This window comes from Staurois parvus, unplaced genomic scaffold, assembly GCF_062004578.1.
Source record: "Staurois parvus isolate SC_StPar_1 unplaced genomic scaffold, SC_StPar_1.0 ptg000097l, whole genome shotgun sequence".
NCBI classification, from domain to species: domain Eukaryota; kingdom Metazoa; phylum Chordata; class Amphibia; order Anura; family Ranidae; genus Staurois; species Staurois parvus.
In genome coordinates, this window is record NW_028317893.1 from 7,240,321 (window position 1) to 7,260,456 (window position 20,136).

A 20,136-nucleotide genomic window follows, 5' to 3' on the forward strand; every position below is an offset into this window, starting at 1 on the left:
TGGAATTGCCTGCTTCATAAATAGGCCACAAGGTTTTTTTTTGTCTTTACAACATTAACATAAGATGCTTTACATGAATGTGAAACTGAACTCAGAAAGTGAAGAGGTTTAGGGAACATCTAGAATGTTAATTGTGCCTACGCAGTATTTATGGTATGTGAGGGTACCTAGACAATCCTGTGTCCACAGCCACATGGCTGTGTTTCTGCAGTGTGAGATCTAAATCACGGTTGCCTTTGACTGCTAGTGCAAAGGAGATTTTAAGTGAGAATTGGGAATGTCACTGCTGTGCACTGTTCTCCAAGTCCTTTCTCCACCTAGATGGCTGCAGCTACACAAAAATACAGTGCGGAACAAAACATGGTAAAGTCATGAGGAAACCCGCAGGCAGACCACAAGCTATACTGGGGAAAAGTCTTTCTGTTCCATTACTACCATATCATAAATAATGACTATCACAGGAAAATCCACTTGCCCATAGCTGAAATACTGTATTTTCTGCATATTCAAAAGACAAAATTAAAGCAGAACTTTACTCATAACAGATTGATAATAATGTTCTGTAAACAATATGTAAACCCAAAATTTGATATTACGGATATGTGCCTCGGTAGGAAAAAGTTGTTTTACAAGGTGAGGGCTTATAATCACATTTACATGTAATCTGTTTATTTGGATTTTCACCATACAACAGAAATGAGAAATGTTATGGATATTCCAACAAGTGATCTACGGTTGAAGGAGCCATGTATCCAAATGTACATGCAATCAGATGATCACATTTTCATATATGGATCACTAGCTAAAAAACAAAAAATTATAGTCTTTGGTTAACCCCTTCACGCCTAAGGGTAAAACAAAAATAAATGCCTAAGCACAATTCTGCAATGTTGCCATGTGATAGTCAAACCATACATATCATCACAACTACTTTGTACATCCAGGTGGATTATATCTTGTTTTTTTCAGGACAAATTGGGCTTTCATTTGATGGTAAATGATAATGGATAGCACCTAATTTTTTTTATTATCAAAGGAAAACTGGCCCAAAATAGTAAAAACAAAATTTTTTTTTTTATTTAACTGTGTGTTTCTTGTTACGACCTTAACCTACCTCCATAGAACAACCCAAAATAAATTCTCCAGCACTTGACGATTGCAGTGATACCATATATGTGTGTGTTATTTGTACCCGTAGTACAGCCCAGAAACAATAGTGCGCATTTTGTTTGTCTTTTTTTTTTTTACCTAAAAACACACTGACATTAACACTAACTGATACTGATACCAATTTTATTTTTAAATCCTGATCTTTGCCCTTGACCTTTGACCCTGATCCAAACACTAACCCTGGCACTGAACTAGATCAAACCTTGATCTAGGTATTTTTCTTTATTTTATCTTTTATTTTTTAATATTTAGTTATTTATCTTTTTTTTTTTTACAAAAAGTTTTTTTTCTCTCTCTATGTCAGGAGGTAGAGAGATACAATGTATCTCTCTTCTCCATTCATAGAGGGAAAAAACAAGGGGGCCGGGCTGCACAGTGACTGATCACTGTGATAACCAATCAGAGGCTATCACAGCGATCACGTTACCCGGAATTGGGAGTCCTGGGTCCCGATCGTTAGAACGGGATCCAGAGCTCTCAGTGACACCGCGGTCTCTGTGCTGGGAGCGCTCCCAGCACAAAGACAGATACGCAAATATGCGGCCCCACAGAAAAAAAGCCCAGTTCCGTGAGGCCGCATATTTGTGTGCCGTCGGCATCAAGGGGTTAAATAAATCCCATTGTGTGAAGAGGGCTTCAAAATATATTTAATGAGAAATAAAATAACACAAGCAGATGACTGATAAACACTACTGATGTCACCATATTTAGAATGTATAGTTAGGAGAATATACAGTACATGATACAAATTGTGACTTGGTCATCTTTCAAACTGTTACCTATGCCTTCCACATTACTATAACTGTGCTCTGACTTAGCCTAGTTTCACAAGAAGAAAGCCATAAGTGCCCTGTGTCTGAAAAGTGAGCACAGTGGAGGAAAAGAGGGAGGGGGAGTGCAAGTGTATAAATCTGACTCATCTGGCTCACTTTGCCGCCTCCAGTCCTCAAGCAGATATTGCATGCCCTCAGTTTTATGTTTCCCATTTCCTACAGACAAGCGGTTGTCAACTTGTGAGGGTTAGACAGTCCCTGACCTTAAAAAGACAGGTATGCATACAAGTATGTAAGTGCAAAAGATAGTTGTCAGAGACTGCAGACTTGCAAGAGGGAACAGTCAGAAAACAGGTGTGGTTGGAGATAAGCTATAAGAGAGAAACTGCTAGAGAAACTTCCATTATAGCCCCTTTAAAAATCAACACCCAAACTGCTGAATGCTGAGGTCCAAGCGCAACATGGAGAGAGAAAAAAAAAAAACACCAAAAGGACTACTGGGCCATAGAACTGTATGGGCTCGTTTATAAAGAGGGCTATAGGTTGACTACATAAATGCTCGGTAAATTATGGGGATGTGGCAAAGAAGTAAAAGTTACCCAGAGTTGACCAGTTTTCCATCTTCATCTCCAAGTTGCCAAAAGGTTGAAACAAGATTTGTGGGTGAATAGCACAATTCTATTGTTTAATTTTCCTCTACAGAAATTATCATTACAGTGGCCAATTCAAGAAAACTGGTGCAGCCATTGACTATATTCCTAGTGCATGTTACTTCAGTTTTCATGAACAGACATAATACAAATAGACCAAATGATCTGCAGTAATTTTATAAAATAGACCTGACAAAGAAAAACATAACGCAAAAAAACACATTTACAGTCAATTTAATCATAAAATATCAGTAGGCTTTCTTTACATGCAGTATACTTCTTTAATTAAAGCTAATCAGTTTCAGCACTTTTTACTTTCACACAGTACACAAACGGCGGATGTACCAAACTTAAGTACTGAAAAGGTAAGCAGCTTTGATCAAGCTGAAAAGCCTGCTTAACTGTCTAGACATGGGGAAACATGCTCAAGCCTGTGGTTAACTTAGCTGTAAGCAACTCAAAAATCGGTTCCATTTCAGATGGATCCAGCGTTCTAAACTATAATCACACCTGCAATTTTATCATTACGAAATAACTTAACAGACATATATGGCTATTTTTTGCTATACAAAAGGTAAAGTACATTATAGTCTGTTAAAGAAAACATTTCTCCTAATACTGGGTGTTACATTTTACTATAAACTGAAAAAACAAAACAAAAAAAAAAACAAAAAAAACATACAGGTATGCTTCTCTCTTTAAAGTATGTATGTATTTTTCCTATCTGCCCACAAATCAGGGATCATGAGCTAAAACTGGTCTATTTAGTTACAAAAAGGTTTGATTTTGGAGTATTTCTACTGGTATTTTTTAATGCAATCAACAGAAATAAATGTCATCTGGTTCTGTAAAATTTGCTGCTGGGCTATAAACACAGACCAACTGGCTGCGGAATGTTACACAAATATGTTCAAAGTTGTACAGAACTGTTAGGCCTCATGTACATAGGACGGTCTAAAGACTGCTGTCGACGGATGTCACTCAGCCGGTCCAGGATCTGGATCAATCCCAACGTCACAGTCAGGATCCACACAGATGCTTGGACCAGCAGATGGCTCAACCAATCAGTGAGCCAGCTGCTCCTGCCCCCTACACAACTTGGTGCTCCAGTGGAGTGCTGGACAGGCAGAGTAGACTGACAGTCACCACTCTCTGCTCAAAGTGGTGGGGAGAAATAACTGATCAGCTGTGTTTGACTGCTCAGTTCTCAGTGTAGAGTCGGTGGGGGACAGATGCAGCATCGATCCGATGCAGCATCCACTTAGGTGTATATAATTATTTTTTACCCCAAACCCATACTTTTCTTTTAAAGGATAAGTTGACCTTTTGAAAAAATAATAAAATGCATATTTTTTTGCAGGTAAAAAAAAATGCATTTTTTTTTTTTTTTAAAGGAGCCTGCAGAACATTGCACCTGCGATCAGTAGATTGCGGGTGCAATCTCAGGCTCCTGCAGACAGTCAGCATAGCTCACCAGCACCCTCACAGTTCATTGAGAACTACCAACTGTCATTCAAGAACTCCCGCAGGAAACTATGAATGAATGACGTGGCAGTGTGGGCGGAGAACACTGTTCTAATTGTGAGAGCGGGTGGAACATGTAACATGTTCCAAAAGATTACCTTATCCTTCAATTGTTTAGGACGGTAGAAACAAATAGAGATGTTGTGCTTTATGCAAATTAACATTGAAAGTAAAATAAGTAAAAAACATACTTATGGACTTTAAACTTCTAGAAAATGGATGAAGTGCTATAAGGGTTCCATAAGAAAATGGCTAATGAAAATAGAGGCAGTGGGAGGGTTTGAGTTAGAGAAAATTATAGCAGAGAATAAGTTTAATTTGTTAAAAAGGAAACTTTTACAGCCTTGGTTGGCACTAGGGTTGGCACATGCCCTGTCACCTACAGTAAGTACAGAAAAGTGCATGGTCAGAAGTGGCACTGGATAAACCCAAATTAAAGAAAGGCTGATTGAGTTACAGACGAAATGCATAGTTGCAGTTGCAAGAGAGTGATTACTTTAGACTTCTCTACAGAGGCTGAAGTGACCTTACCAGGGGGAGTATATAGTGTAGCATAGTAGAGAATAGGGATGAGCTCAGGCATGTTCCTAGCCTAGTCAAACCCCCCAGATACAGCCCGCCAGGAAGCTTTCACCTCTATTAGGCCTCAGTTTTGTAGCAAGCAATGGAGAGTAAACCAAGGAATAGAAGAGAAGGTAGTGTGTGTACTGTACAGGAATTTACAGGCAAGTCAAAATTCCTTTTATCTTAATTGTACATTACAGGAAAGAGTATTCATACACCATGGTACTTTCCTAGGCAATGAATAAGAAGGGTGGGCAACAATGAGGCAAAGAGATATGTGCAAAAAGATCCATGCAACAATGGTCAAAAAATCCAACCCTTAGTGCGACTGCATGAACCAAGCAGCCAAAATCTAAAATCTGCATCAACAGGAAGGCTGGATTTCCAACTGACAAAACTGTGACAAAGTATGACAGAAGACCAGTTGGCAGCCTCATACAACTGGGCTACAGAGACTTGGTACAGAAATGCCCCGGAAACTCTTACCGATCTGGTGGAATGTACCCATAAACAGCGCAAGAGGAGATTTCTCTTTCAAAATTTGGAGCTCTTGCAAATCAGACTCCTTACCCATTGTCCAATGATGGACTTTGAAGGAGGTGTCCATTGTGAGGTTCCAAGGACAGGAAAAACAGAAACCAGGTTGTTCTGGGCCAGCTTGGTGCAATTAGAATAACTGTTTTTCTCTCATGCCCGATTTTCTTGAGCAAATGAGGTAGGATTTTCAATGGAGGGAAGGCATTAATTAGCCTAAAATAACTAGGGCATTATTACGTCATGTTAGGTTGGAGCTTGAGGATCCCTCAATCTGGCAACAAAGAGGTAGTTTGTAGTTAAATCTAAAGGCAAGGAAGTCAACATCTGGAATCCCCCACTTTTCACAGATCAGATTGAAGACATCTTTATAAAAAGGACCAAATTTCCCTTGACCGAGGCTATGGCAACTGAGATATTCTGCTTTCCTGTTGTCCAACCCTGGGATGTGGATCACAGAGATTGCTGGACAGTGATTTTTTGTCCATGAGATGATCTAGTTTGCTTCCTTAAAAAGGCAGCCAGTCTCTTGGTACCCCTTTGATGGTTAATGTATGCAACCACTGTGACATTGACTGCATCCTGATTGGGTTCCCCTTCAAAAGTGGGGTCCAGAATTGCCAGGTCAATAGGACTTCTCTGGTCTTCAAGACGATGGGGAGATTGGCTTTTCTCGGTGACCATGTTTCTTGGATTGTTAGGAATTGTAACTCTCTTCTCCAGCCTTAGAGACTTGTATCTCTTGTGATAACTTTCCAGTGATAGGTAGAAAGAAATTCCTCTGTGTTAGGGTGACAATCCAGATAGGGAAATCCTTGCCTGGCTTGACAAGAGCAAAGGTAAATCAAGAAGAGGAGACAGCTTTTTCCATATTGACAAGATGTTTGGAGATTAGTTCAAGAATTCTTGAATGAAATTGAACAAATGATACTGTCTCTAAAGGGAGGTTACCATTAGGCCTAAATCTTTTATGGAGAATTTCAATGTATGAAGTCTCTTGGATTTCAATTCTCGAGCTTGTGCTCTTAGAGAAAGAACTTTCTTTTCTGGGATAATTGCTTTTACTTGGGATATATCCATGACTGGACCCAAGAATTCCAGGCAAAGGAAAGGCAGATTTATTGAAATTGCTCACTCAGCCCAAAGGCCTGGATCATCTAAACTATCTTGTGGACATTTGCCGTTATCTGGAAAGGAGACAAGTCCTTCAGAAGAAGGTCATCAAAAAAGCCTGTGACTTGGATGCTCTGGGTTCTGAGAAGGGCAATTAGAGGCGCCAGGAGCTTTGTGAACACTCCGGGAGCAATAATAAGCCAAACAGCAGAGTGACAAACTGGAAGTGGCTGTTTGCCACCGTGAAGTGCAGAAAGCACTGATAAGGTGGATAGATGGGGACGTGCAGATAGGAGATCTTCTATGTCCATGGATGCCATGTATTCCCCTTGTCTCAAAAGGCAATTACTGTCCTTATAGATTGCACGCCACCTTTGGAAAGTGAAGGAATTTGTTGAGGGATTTTATGTCCAGAATAGGACGTATGGGCTTTGGTACTGTGAACAGGTTTGAGTGAGTAGAATCCTTTGAACCTGTCTTAAGGCACTACTGGCACAACAACCCTCAATGGTTCAGGGAATTCTGTAACCTGTTTTTCGGCAGTGTTTGGTTGATCTGTGAGAAGAAAGTCATGAATTAGTAGAATTTTGAACTCTATTTTGCACCCCTTTGAAACCACCAACTGAACACAAACATCTAGGGAGTCTGTGACCCGGTGAGAGGCAAGCTGCAACAAACCCTCACTCTTAGGAAGGAGGGTGACTCTTCATTGTGAAGAGAGCTCTGGGGAAGATTTGCTGGCATGCGTGTGTCAACCCTTGTGCCAAAGGGAAGGGACGAACTGGTTTTGAAGTAGAAGCCTGTTAGAGCAGACAGGTGTTCTCCATTTGGAGACGTTGGGGGTGCCCGAGGAGAGGTTTTTGGGACCTTCTGCTGTGGAAGCAAAACCTTCACACCTTTGACCTTATCGATGAATTGGTCAAGGGTCTCACAAAACAGGCATCTTTCTTGAAAAGGCATAGGCGTGAGATACTATTTGTGAAACAGGAGTAAAAAGAGGCATGGCCTTTTTATCAACACTCTATGCAAATGGCTGTATTAAGGCCATAATTTGTCCAAGGTAACCTGACACAGATTCAGAGAATTCTGCTTTAGTCAAACGGGCCACTTGCCACATGGCTGGAACAGAGCTAGAACTGGATGCTGAAACTGGTGTTAAAGTCGACTTTAGCTACAGTGCAAATAATGCATCGTCATTCCGTGGTTGCATGATGTCCAGGCTTTCTGAAGTGAATATTTGTCTACAATTTTGCAATTACCCCCTTTTGTCTGATCTCTGCCATAGCTACAAATGTGGGCATTCCCCTGTGGAGTACTCACGTAAGAGTGCAGAGTATAGGGTAAGAATGTCCATAAGGCGCACGCAGTAACCAAGGTGTAGACCTCCCTATAATGAATCCTCCTGGTGAAAGGAGGTGCCCGAGTATCTTATTAGCTCTAGGCAGGAAGTGTGCAACCAGTGGTGTGATGCAAGACCTGGTCATCCACCTGTGACTAAGCTCTGAGTGGTGGAATTAAAGCGCAAAGTTTGAAAACTTTACATTGAGAGGTGAATAGATTCTAAACATGACCCGATTTTTACTGTAACCTTCAGAGATACAGAGCAACTGTCTTACCTGTCCACAATACTGACTGTAAAAGTCCGGTGGGTATATCCTGAACCCTATAGCACCCTGTGGCTAGCTCAATGCATTGCACCAAGTGCACGGTGAGCACCCATGAAGGATCCAATGCCTGAAGCAACATTACAGACCATCCCTACAGCGTGGGATCTGGGAACAACTCCCAAGGTTTTAACAATGTTGTGCTGATCCAGATACACTACTTTTATGTTGGCGTTAGAAGACAGTGAGGGCTTAATTGAAGAATTGGAAGATAAAATTTAAAGAAAACTAATGAACTAATTAAGCTAAAAGGGTGTTTTTTTCTAGGAAAGAGAAAAGGTCCATCACCTTCAGATGCAAGCACAAAACGGAGCACTCATTGGAATAGAGTTTTAGGGAAAGTTCCCAGGGGGTGTGTCGTACCTTTGTCCTGCACTTTACAATTAAGATAAACCTGTTTATCTTGCCAGATACTTATTATTATTATACAGGATTTATATAGCGCCAACAGTTTGCTCAGAGCTTTACAATATAATTGGAGACAATACAGCAACAATACAGTTCAATACAAGAGGGATTTGAGGGTCCTGCTCCTTGGAGCTAACAATGTAGGATAATTAGTGATAGTCCTGTGAACTCTGCAGTCTTATTTCAAAGAATCAAGTGTGTTAGGGCTACAGAACAACTTCTGTTATGAAGATGAAGGGGAGGTGTTCTGTAGTCCTGAGACTGAGAATAGGACCAGAATTGGGGAATGAAGTAATGCTAATTTAGCATCTTTACGAATAGGTACATGAAATAAGTGTAAGAGCCCAAAGATCCGGGACCAAAACATTGTTAGACATGGCAGAACCACCAGATGTGAACTGCGTCACCGTGTTGGCTGCTGCCTCTGAAACCCCCATCACTGCAGGATGAGTTCAAACCTGCAATGCGGGCAGGGACCCAATACCACCTCCAAAAGGACCTGTAAGCCACTTCCAGCATAGTCATGTTGAAGGAACATTTTGCTATGAAAGACCAGGCCTTACTCCATTCCTCAGGGTCAACAGAGGTTCGCAAAGTGACATAAAGGAAGTAGAAGTGGGGGGGGGGGGGTCAATAGTATTCAGGGAAGAGTAGATCAGGAAAAAAGTGCCTCTAGCACCAGGGGAGTGTCAACAGGTATGTTGGAAGGCTGTGGGCTGAAAAAAAAAAAAAAGGTGGAGTTGCATCTCATGGAGGTCACACAGTGGTGAAGTTGTACATAACGGAAGAACTCCACAGGTGAAGCTGCATGAGTCTCCTGAATAGAGGACCACAAAAGGGAAGGTGCAGAAGGTGAGGAAGTGGCGAACCTGCGTGAAGCAGTGGGACGACCACCATGAAAATGCTCTCAGTTGTTCTAGACCTAGAAGGAAAAGAGCATTGCTGAAAAGGGGAAGAAGAGATAGAAAAGGGGACATAAGGTTACTCAAATAATGGACAGAGTCACAGATTCGTAAGCTATGAATCATAAGGGGGCTGAGGGGTGGAGGCTATGAGGGAGCCACAAAAGAGCAGTCATGGGGATCAGCGCACAATTGGGAAGATCCAATAGTATCCAAAAAGGGGAAATTTGTGGTTGCATGAAGCAGGGCGAGTCCACCCTGCAGTCTGTGGGTGTATAAGGCAAAGCACGATACTCTTGGGTGCTTATAGGCCCAAATAAAAGGATTTTATTAAGCAAAAGATGCAAATAAAAAGGAGGGTATGTGGAAAGGTAGGGTTCTGTAGTAATATAAGACTTTAGGGAGTATGGTCATTTTAAGCATGTGAATGTGGCCGATCCACGACAAAAGAGGGGAACTGGCAGGAATACAAGTGGGAGGTAATGGTTTGTAGAAGTGGGCAGTAATTGGTTGTGAATAGAGTGGAATACAAGGGGGTCAAATTAACTCCCAGGTAGTCCAGAGAAGTGGCCCAAAGATAAGGGAAGTAAGTTTGGAGACATAATACAACAGAGGCAGGCAGAGAGATGTTGAGCGCCGTCATTTTATGGGCATTAATCCAGAGGCCTGATAGATCGGAAAAGCGTGAAAGAAGGTGTTGCAGGTTAGGGAGTGTAGTTAAAGAATTGGTTAAAGTAAGAACTGCGTCACCCGCGAATAAATTCACTATGTAATGTATAACTGCATATTGAATACCAGAGATATTAGGGTTATCCCTGAGCATAATTGCCAGAGGTTCAAATGCCAAGATAAATAGAATGGGAAATAAAGTGCACCCTGTCTTGTGCCTCGGTGACTAGAGAAGGGGCAGAAAGGTGGCCAGCTTTTCCAGCAGGCTGTGGGGGAAGAATAGAGCCGAGATCCACAAAAGGACTGAATCACGGAAGCCCCATCTCTCCAAGACATAGCATAGATAATCCCATGAAAGGGAAGCAAAGGCTTTGTAGATATCGAGGGAGAGAAGGAAGCCCGGGATATTGCAGTGGTTCAGAAGGTGGATTAGATGAATCGCCTTCAGGATGCTGTCACCCTCTTGACAGCCGGGTACAAGGCTTATCTGATCCCTGTGGATCAGGGAGAGTATTTACCTGTTTATATGGAAGCTTAGAATTTTTCACAAAGTCTTCACATCCTCATTCAAAAGTAAATTGGTCTAAAGGCTTGGGGGTCGAAGGCTTCTTCGGCATATTTGGAGATCATCGTCACATGCGCCCTCAAGGAGTCTAGAGAGGGTAGAGAATCTCGTTTCAGGTCATTAAAGTATGCAGTCAGGTGAGGTGTTAGGATGGAAGAGAATTTGCGGTAATAAGACCAGAGAAGCAGTCAGGCTGAGGTGCCTTAGAGGTGTGGATGGATTTAATAGACCGGGCAATACCTAGGGCGAAAACATCAGTGTTGAGTACCACCTGGGCGGCCTTGGTGAGCAGCGGGGGCCTTGGAAAAATTGGTCTGCAAGCTCAACGGAAAAAGGGGCCGGTTTGTCATACAGGGAGAATGATAAAATCGGCAGAGGAGGAGGAGATTTTTGTAGGGTCCGACATTAATTTTCTGTTGCCAGTACACAGGGTTTGTAAAAACGTCCAATGCATTTAATTTCTTGGCCTGAATTGAGCCTGGTTTATTCACACATGTATAGAATTTATGCATGGCCCATCTAAGAGCTTTCTTGGCTTTTTCAGTGGCTAAAATTTCCAGCTCTGCTGCTAGTGAGTCATGACTTTTTCAACTGGTGGCCGCAGGGTGGAAATTCCACAATACATCCGCAGAAGCAAGCTGTGAAGCTAGTGCCTTAAGTCTTCGCTCTCTTGCTCATTTCTTCTCTGAGGCAAGCTGAATCAAGTGGCCTCGAAGGGTGGTCTTGTGGCCTCCTATAAGGATATTGATGAGGTGATGGAGCTGATAGTCAGAAAAGAAGGTTTGGATACGAGAATGAATCTCGTTACACGAATCCTGAGATGTGAGGAGGGACTCATTAAGCCTCCACTGAAAAGGAGAAAATTATTTTCTATGTGCCCAGTTTGCACTGCAGCCCACTGCATTGTACTGCTGAACACAGGTAGGTACCACGTCACCGCATGGCAGCTCAACACACACTGCTGTGTGAAGACAAGAGTAACTTTATGCACGTCAAAAAATGTTGGAAAAAAAAAAATTCGCTGAAAAACACACTGCCTCACTGCAGCTGAAAACTCACAGCTGAAAGCAAGCTAAAACAGAGCTTTTAGAATGGAGGCAGTGTGAACAGGCCCGTACAGTTTCTTTTATCCATTTAAGTAACTGTGTAAAGCAATGTAATGCTATGCTGCATTAGTAGATTAGGACGCCTATGCAAGAGTTAAAACATTAATGCTTAGGCAAGATGGAAGTCAGAAGATTCGGCTGCTAAAGTCCTGTCCATAAACAAGGACAATAATTTTTGCCAAATATGTGCATTTATGCTCTTAGCAGGCAACCCTTATTTCAAGAAAACAAGAGTCCCTGCTGGGGACTCCATTTCAGGCAGTCCTTTTTTCTCTTCTGACACCAAACAGCAATCTCAGTGTGATCCAGTCAACTTTGGAAGCATTGGGTGAAAATCATCTTAAGTCTATGGACAGCGACATGCAATATTGATGCCCCCTGATTTCATCTTAATGTAGTCTGATTAGTGAAAGACACATTTTGATTGGATACTATGGGTTCCTGCACTTTGCTCCTTCCTTTACTGAATAACCCCAACAGCATATGAATCAAGACAGTAGCTATTATGAGATGATAAAGCAGCTACTGTATTAACGTAATAGCTTTTCCTGCTGGAGAACATCTAATAGAAGATGATGCAATAAGAAGGAACTTTCACTAAATGTGGCATGTGTCACTGCCAAATATTTGCAAGCTAAAGAGACAATGAAGAAAGATCACTTACTACTCCCCCGCTAGCCCCAGCTCTCATCACCATGACTCCTCTAGCACGGGGCTGTCAAACTTGCCAGTGCTGTAATGAGCAGGCAATAATGTGGCTTTGTTATCGAAATATATCAGTACAAAAGGGGGATTTAGTATGTACTGGCCACAGCACAGAATGACTGAAGGGCATACTGAGATAATTGATTGCAAGTTATCATTAATCCAGACTTTGATTGTGGAGGGGAATGAATACGGGTCACATAAACAAGCCATGCAGCGATTGAAGGTGGTCTGCACTCTACAAAATACTTTGAATGCTACTTCTTATCCCTCTTATGACTTTTCTGAACAATGACCTGCAAGCTTGCAGTATTTATTTGATCTAACATACAATACTTGTTTTTTTAAAGCATAAAATCCAATGAAAAGAAAAAAACATTGGATATAAACCAGTGAAATACATAGAATACATAGAATGATCTAGTTTAAAAATTTACCTTGTACAAGGCATAGGCCGTGAGTACATTGCCACTCTCCGAGTTCTTAAGAATGCCAACTATGCTTTCAGGCAAGCCAATAAACTCCAAGAATGGAACCACGTTAATACCTCTGTGAGATGAAAGAATACATACAAACATCAAATACATATACAAGTATATTTTTCACGTTCCAAACATCATACATTTTCGAAGATGTATACTGTATAAGTGAAAAGACAAAATTTCACACTATTGTCACATTGCAGCAATTGACACTCAAAGCTTTCTAGACTTGCTAGAACCCATAGTCCCACATACAGTAGATTATTACAGGAAACTAAACTTAAATTTTTTGGAGCAATGTAATTTAAAAGTAACACTTCTTAATCAGAGTATACCATCAAGCCAAAAACTCCTGGGATATTGGTCAGTTATATAGCAGAAGAGGTTCTTAATCAGTTTCAGCTGCTTTGACGTTAATGAAATTAACAGGTGCACTAGATGGGCAACAAAGAGATGACCCCTAATACCGGAATGGTTTTACAGATGGAGGCCACTGACATTTTTTCTGACTGATTTTCACTAGTTTTGCATTTGGCTAGGGTCAGCATCACTACTGGTAGTATGAGGCGATACCTGGACCCTAAAGAGGTTGCACAGGCAGTCCAACTCCTCCAGGATGGTACATCAATACGTGCCATTACCAGGTTTGCTTTGTCTCCACACAGTCTCAAGAGCATGCAGGAAATTCCAGGAGACAGACAGTTACTCTAGGTGAGCTGGACAGGGCCGTATGTCTTTAATCCATCAGCAGGACCGGTATCTGCTCCTTTATGCAAGGAGCAAGAGGATGAGCACTGCCAGAGCTCTACAAAATTACCTCAAGCAGGCCACTGGTGTGAAAGTCTCTGACCAAATAATCAGAAACAAAATTCATGAGGGTGGCCTGAGGGCCTGACATCCTCTAGTGGGCCCTGTGCTCACTGCCCGGCACCACAGAGCTCGATTGGCATTTGCCACTGAACACCAGAATTGGCAGGTCCGCTACTGGCGCCCTGCACTTTTCACAGATGACAGCAGGTTCACCCTGAGCACATGTGACAGACATGATGGTCTGGGGAGGCATATCCATGGAGGGACACACAGACCTCTACAGGCTAGACAATGGCATCCTGACTGCCATCAGGTATCAGGATGAAATCCTTGGACCCACTGTCAGACCCTACACTGGTGCAGTGGGTCTTGGGTTCCTACTGGTGCACGACAATGCCCAGCCTCATGTGGTGAGAGTATGCAGGTAGTTCCTGAAGGATGAAGGAATTGATAGCACTGAATGGCCCCCACGCTCCACTGACCTAAATCCAATAGACCACCTCTGGGATATCATGTTTCGGTCCATCTGACGCCAACAGGCTGCACCTCAGACTGTCCAGGAGCTCAGTGATGCCCTGGTCCAGATCTGGGAGGAAATACCCCAGGACTCCATCCATCGTCTCATTATGAGCATACCCTGACATTGTCAGGCATGCATACAAGCACGTGGGGGCCATACAAACTACTGAGTACCATTCTGAGTTGCTGCAATGAAATGTCAGCAAAATGGACTAGCCTGCTGCATAATTTTTTCCACTTTGATTTTCGGGGTGTCTGAATTCAATCCTCTGTAGGTTGATAATTTTCCTTTCCATCAAACGATGGGGCATCCTTACATTCCCAACACATTACAAATTCCATAAATCCAGCATGATATTTTACCCCATTGAGATCTGATGTGTTTTTAAAGTGTTCCTTTAATTATTTTAAGCAGTGTATAAAGAACATTACACATCAGGGTCATTCTATACAATTTTGTAGTTTTTAAGTTCTTTGTAACTCTGTTAAATATACAATTGTATTATGCTATACCATACCTCCACCATTTCAGTAAAACAAAGTACTTGCAACATTAGAATATCAATAAAGTAGATTTTAACACTTACTTAGAACTGAGCAATGTCTTAAGTATTTGTAACAAACAATTGAGTACTGCCTGTGATACTTTTTTATTTGCACTAACAATTTTCAGGACAAGCTTTCGGGTATTTCCCCTTCTTCAAGGTCCAAGCAGTAGTGCTTGGAGCTTGTCCTGAAAAATGTGTTAGTGCAAATAAAAAAAAGTATCACAGAAAGTATTCAAATGTTTGTTACAAGTGCAGGAATATGACTGCAATCAGCTTAAGTATTTGTAATCATTGTGCGCCCTCTGCTGGATCTTCTAATTTACAACTAGTACATATGACTGAACAAGAAAAACTGCTATAATAGAACTAGAATTTCTACTGCATCAAACTGCTACCTGCTCCCTTTGGGAGATAACTGTACACAGCACTGCATTTTGTATTGGAATCCAGATGTGCAGTGTTTCTTATTACATCACCGAGACTGACAAATGATTACGGTAAGACCCTTTTCACACGGGCATCATCCATTCAGTCATATTAATGCATAGAGGAAAAAAAAGGGATAAAAAAATGCCAAAAAACCAACAAAAACCTGTGTGCGCCTCCAACACCACAATCCCTAATGGCCTGGTATAGTTTTTTGTTTTTTTGTTTTTTTAGCAGGGGGGTTGGGGGGGGGGGGGGTTCAGAAGTGGGACCTTGTTACCAAATACAAAAAAAAAAAAAAGTACCTCATACTCACTCATTCGCATGGGGGGGGGGGGCTGGCTTTACAATTAAGAAGTCAAAGCAGGATGACAAAATGTGAGCAAGACTGGGATTTTGAAAGACATGGGGCACCCTGGGAAAGAACAGAGGAACAAGTTCTGTGGCTGGCCAGTGGGAAGGCCTTAAGGGGGGATTAAACAGAATCCGTGCATGCTGTATACAATGTACACTTATACCACAGTACTCTTACCCACAAAATACTCTGCCACAACCAACAGTCTCAAAGACAAACCTCAGGACAAAAACATTTTATAATTAAATGTATCCATTTCATATGTTTTTATGCACACAAAAAGGATATTGTTTTCTTTGGCAGCCATACATGGATCAAAATTCACCTGCTTCAATATGGATCGGTTGAATTCCAATCCATGTATGGGCAGGCTGGTTGTACAAAAGTCGATGTACCGACTAATGTACCATCAGCCTCTAGGAACATTTCTGTATGATCAGCACCGCTGGGAGCACTGATCAGTGTATGCTGGTGGCATTGAAGTCTCCTCACTGTCAGAACACATTACCTCAGCCGGAGAGATTCCCCCATCCACGTCAAATTTGTGGATAAGAGAATCAAGTAATTTTTTTTGTGTATAGGCTGCCTTACTGAGACTTTCCTTAAAGAAGAACTTCATTAAAACCAATACACAGTACATGGGTCAGAAGTAAAAACACAAAACAACATAAGGAGTGGGGGGGGGGGGGGGGGGGGGAGTTTGGCATCTGCAGGCTGAAGGGGGCTTCCAAAACGCACCCGCCTTTAATGTGACCTATAAACTGTACAACTCAATTAAAAAACAAACTGAAGTCTTTTAGGTGGGGAAGTAAACATGAAAAAATAAAATAATGTGGTTGCATAAGTGTGCACACCCTCTTATAACTGGGGATGTAGCTGTGTTCAGAATTAAGCAATCACATTCAAAATCATGTTAAATAGGAGTCATTACACATCAGCCAGCATTTAACATGCCTCTAATTAACCCCAAATAAAGTTCAGCTGTTCTAGTAGGTCTTTGACATTTTATTAGTCACATCCTACAGCAAAAGCCATGGTCCGCAGAGAGCTTCCAAAGCATCAGAGCGATCTCATTGTTAAAAGGTATCAGAAGGGTACAAAAGAATTTCCAAGGCATTAGATATAGCATGGAACACAGTGAAGACAGTCATCAAGTGGAGGAAATATGGCGCAACAGCGACATTACCAAGAACTGGACGTCCCTCCAAAATTGATGAAAAGACGGGAAGAAAACTGGTCTGGGAAGCTGCCAAGAGGCCTACAGCAACATTAAAGGAGCTGCAGGAATATCTGCCAAGTACTGGATGTGTGGTACATGTGACAACAATCTACCGTATTCTTCATATGTCTGGGCTATGGGGTAGAGTGGAAAGACAGAAGCCTTTTCTTATGAAGAAAATATCCAAGCCAGGTTACATTTTGCAAAAACACATCTGAAGTCTCCCAAAAGCAAGTGGGAAAATGTGTTCTGGTCTGATGAAACCAAGGTTGAACATTTTGGCCATAATTCAGAAAGATAAGTTTGGCACAAAAACAACACTGCACATTACCAAAAGAACACCATACCCACAGTGAAGCATGGTGATGGCAGCATCATGCTTTGGGGCTGTTTTTCTTCAGCTGCAACTGGGGCCTTAGTCAAGGTAGAGGGAATTATGAACAGTTCCAAATACCAGTCAATTTTGGCACAAAACCTTCAGGCTTCTGCTAGAAAGCTGAACATGAAGAGGAACTTTATCTTTCAGCATGACAACCAACCAAAGCATACATCCGAATCAAAAAAGGAATGGCTTCACCAGAAGATGATTAAAGTTTTGGAATGGTCCAGCCAAAGCCCAGACCTGAATCCGTTCGAAAATCTATGGGGTGATCTGAAGAGGGCTGTGCACAGAAGTCCTCGCAATCTGACAGATTTGGAGTGATTTTACAAGGAAGAGTGGGCAAATATTGCCAAGCCAAGGTGCGTCATGCTGATAGACTCATACCCAAAAAGACTGAGTGCTGGATATTACTTTAGTTTTTTATTTTTACTTCCCTCCACCTAAAAGATTTCAGTTTGTTGTTCAATTGAGTTGTACAGTTTATATATTGCATTAAAAGGGGGAAAAGTTCTTAAATTATTTATCTTTGTCTCATTTTTCTATCCACTGTAAATATACAAAAATCAAGATGACAAAAAACACTTTTCTCACATAGCATCAATACGGCTAAAATTTTGTGATGCTCACAGCACAAAGTAAAAAGTGGTCCAACACGTGCAGATCCAAAAGGGAAGAGGAGGCACACGTCAGTGGGTGGGGCAGCGCTTGCACGCCGCTCGTCCAGGGGCTTGCTGCACGGTTTGGCTCTTGGATATATTTATTTACCCCATTTGCAGCACCTGATGGGTTACAGGTGCGAAGTATTGACTGTCTACACCCATATATAATCTGGACCCTCTAGTTAGTCTTCTTGTCACAATTGGCGTACTTCATTATGCCTTTCCTGACTTTGACAGTCATGCTATTGAGGTAAATGAGAACATCAGACAGAACATCAGATAGAAAAAAAAAAGTTTACCTTTTTTACTTGGGGGATTCTTTGGACCATTTTTGTTTAATATCTCTACCCTCACATGAATGCCTGAATAGTTCCCTAGCATTGGAAATATCTACTGGGGGAAATGATACTAAAAATTTGGCATTAAATATTTCCTACTGAATTTATGATTATTTCCATACTGCTTATTTTTCCTGCCATTTGGGTGTCCTGTTAAACATTCAAAGTAAAAAGAAAAAATTTTTTTTCTCCCAGATATGACTATTGACCAAACAATGTACTCTTCACTTTCTTTTTATGCCTTTACTGACCCCTAGGTGATCCCATTGTCTGCCTGCGGTGATTTTGAGAGAACTTGCACCATCCCCCCTCTTTATTCAGAGGAGGCGTATTTGGACATGGTGACATATGGCCACACTGGTCACATTAATGACTTTTTACTTTGTGCTGTATCACAAAATTTCAGTCGTATTGATACTATGTGAGAAAAGTGTTTTTTGTCTTCTTGGTTTTTTGTATATTTAAAAAATGCATATTTTCAATTCTGCTACAGATCTTATATTGTATGCAAAGTTTACCCTGAAGGAGCTGTGCCTCCAAAACGTGTCGGGCACTCGGTTTAGCATCTCTGCTTGTATGATATATTGCTGTACATCATTTTTGTAATAATTGATTTCCATGTGGAAATCACTGTTTTACCTTTTAGATATTATGTAATAAAAGTTATTCTTAATTGTTTTTTTAAACCCTGCTTACATATTGCCTAAAAAATCCCAATCTTAGGAGGAAGTTTTTTCTTTTTCCCCTTGATTGAATTATTTTGGCATGAGGTCCACCTCAAAATCCATACCAGACCTGTAAGACTTGGCATAGATTGGAGGGAGACACACATGCCATTTTAACTTTTTTTTTTTAATGTTGGTTCTTTATTAAACATCCTGCTGTCAGAAGGGAATCCCCATGTACAGCAGGGATGAGTCATGGTTGTTAGGACACTGGCAGGTGCCAGCTCCTTAAAAGCCAATGATTCATTCCTGCTGCTGGCAGCAGGGATAAGTCACTGGTTGTTAGGATGCCGGTGGGTGATGGTTTCTAACAACCAATGCAAAAAATGGATGCAAAAACAGACATCCTCCGTTTACCTCTATTCAGGTCCGTTTAAAAACGGAACAGGACGGAGAATTGTTCCATTTAAAAAACAGACCTGAACAGATGCAGATGTAGACGGATGATCACCCATTTACAACATTTTCAACAGATGGTAAAAAAAACAAAAAAACAAAAAAAACACACAACAGATGAAGTACCTGTGGGAAAGGGGTCTAAAAGCCATAAACCTCCAGTTGACCATCCATTTGCAAAAGCACTGGAATGGCCTAGTTTGTATTCTGAACAAAACTGGAAGTTGATCTACAATTAAAAGTCACAGTGTAACAATTGTATAAGTGAAACATGCCCTATGTGAACACAGCCCGACATGCCTGTCATTCTAGCTAGCTTTGCAATGCAGGCGAGAGCAAAATATTGTTCTTTGCAGTCATTCTATCAAAAATTCAGAAAAATCAATCTATAGAACTTTGGTATGTGATGTTATGCTTCTTATGTGGGTACCCAGTTCAGATACATGATCTCAACAAAGATATCCGAATAAGCTATGTAAACGCCATATTCCAGTTACAAAAAAACAAACCTAAAAAGGCAATGATCTATGTATACTGTACAATCAGTACTTGTATCTTTAAGGGTATCCTATGTTATAGAGCATTTTTACAACAAAAAGTGTCTAAGCCTGCAGTCCTACAGGTGTCATCTGCCTCACTTCTGTGGCTGTCCATGTACTTCCAGCAACCTGGTGTGTGAAAACACAACTCAGACACTGAGCCATTCACAGAGACTGCAATATCATGAATTAATTTGAAATATATATATATATATATATATATATATATATATATATATATATATATATATATATATATATATATATATATATATATATATACATATATATATATACATATATACACACACACACACACACGTATCTATACATATACACATACACTACTCAGCATAAAAGAGTACACCCCAACAGATTTGTCAGAAAACCT

The 20,136-nt window shown here is 41.1% G+C and overlaps 1 protein-coding gene across 7 annotated transcripts in view; it reads right to left on the bottom strand.

Annotated features, from left to right (window-relative positions):
- MIMS1 (mitochondrial inner membrane structural 1) overlaps window positions 1-20,136 on the bottom strand; it is a 141,968-nt gene that overhangs the window by 85,802 nt on the left and 36,030 nt on the right. For all 7 annotated transcript variants that reach the window (XM_089671061.1, XM_089671055.1, XM_089671056.1 and 4 more), the window contains one exon: window positions 12,785-12,896. In XM_089671061.1, the coding sequence (XP_089527187.1) occupies window positions 12,785-12,896 (112 nt within the window). Of the gene's footprint in view, window positions 1-12,784; window positions 12,897-20,136 lie in introns of those variants that run through there.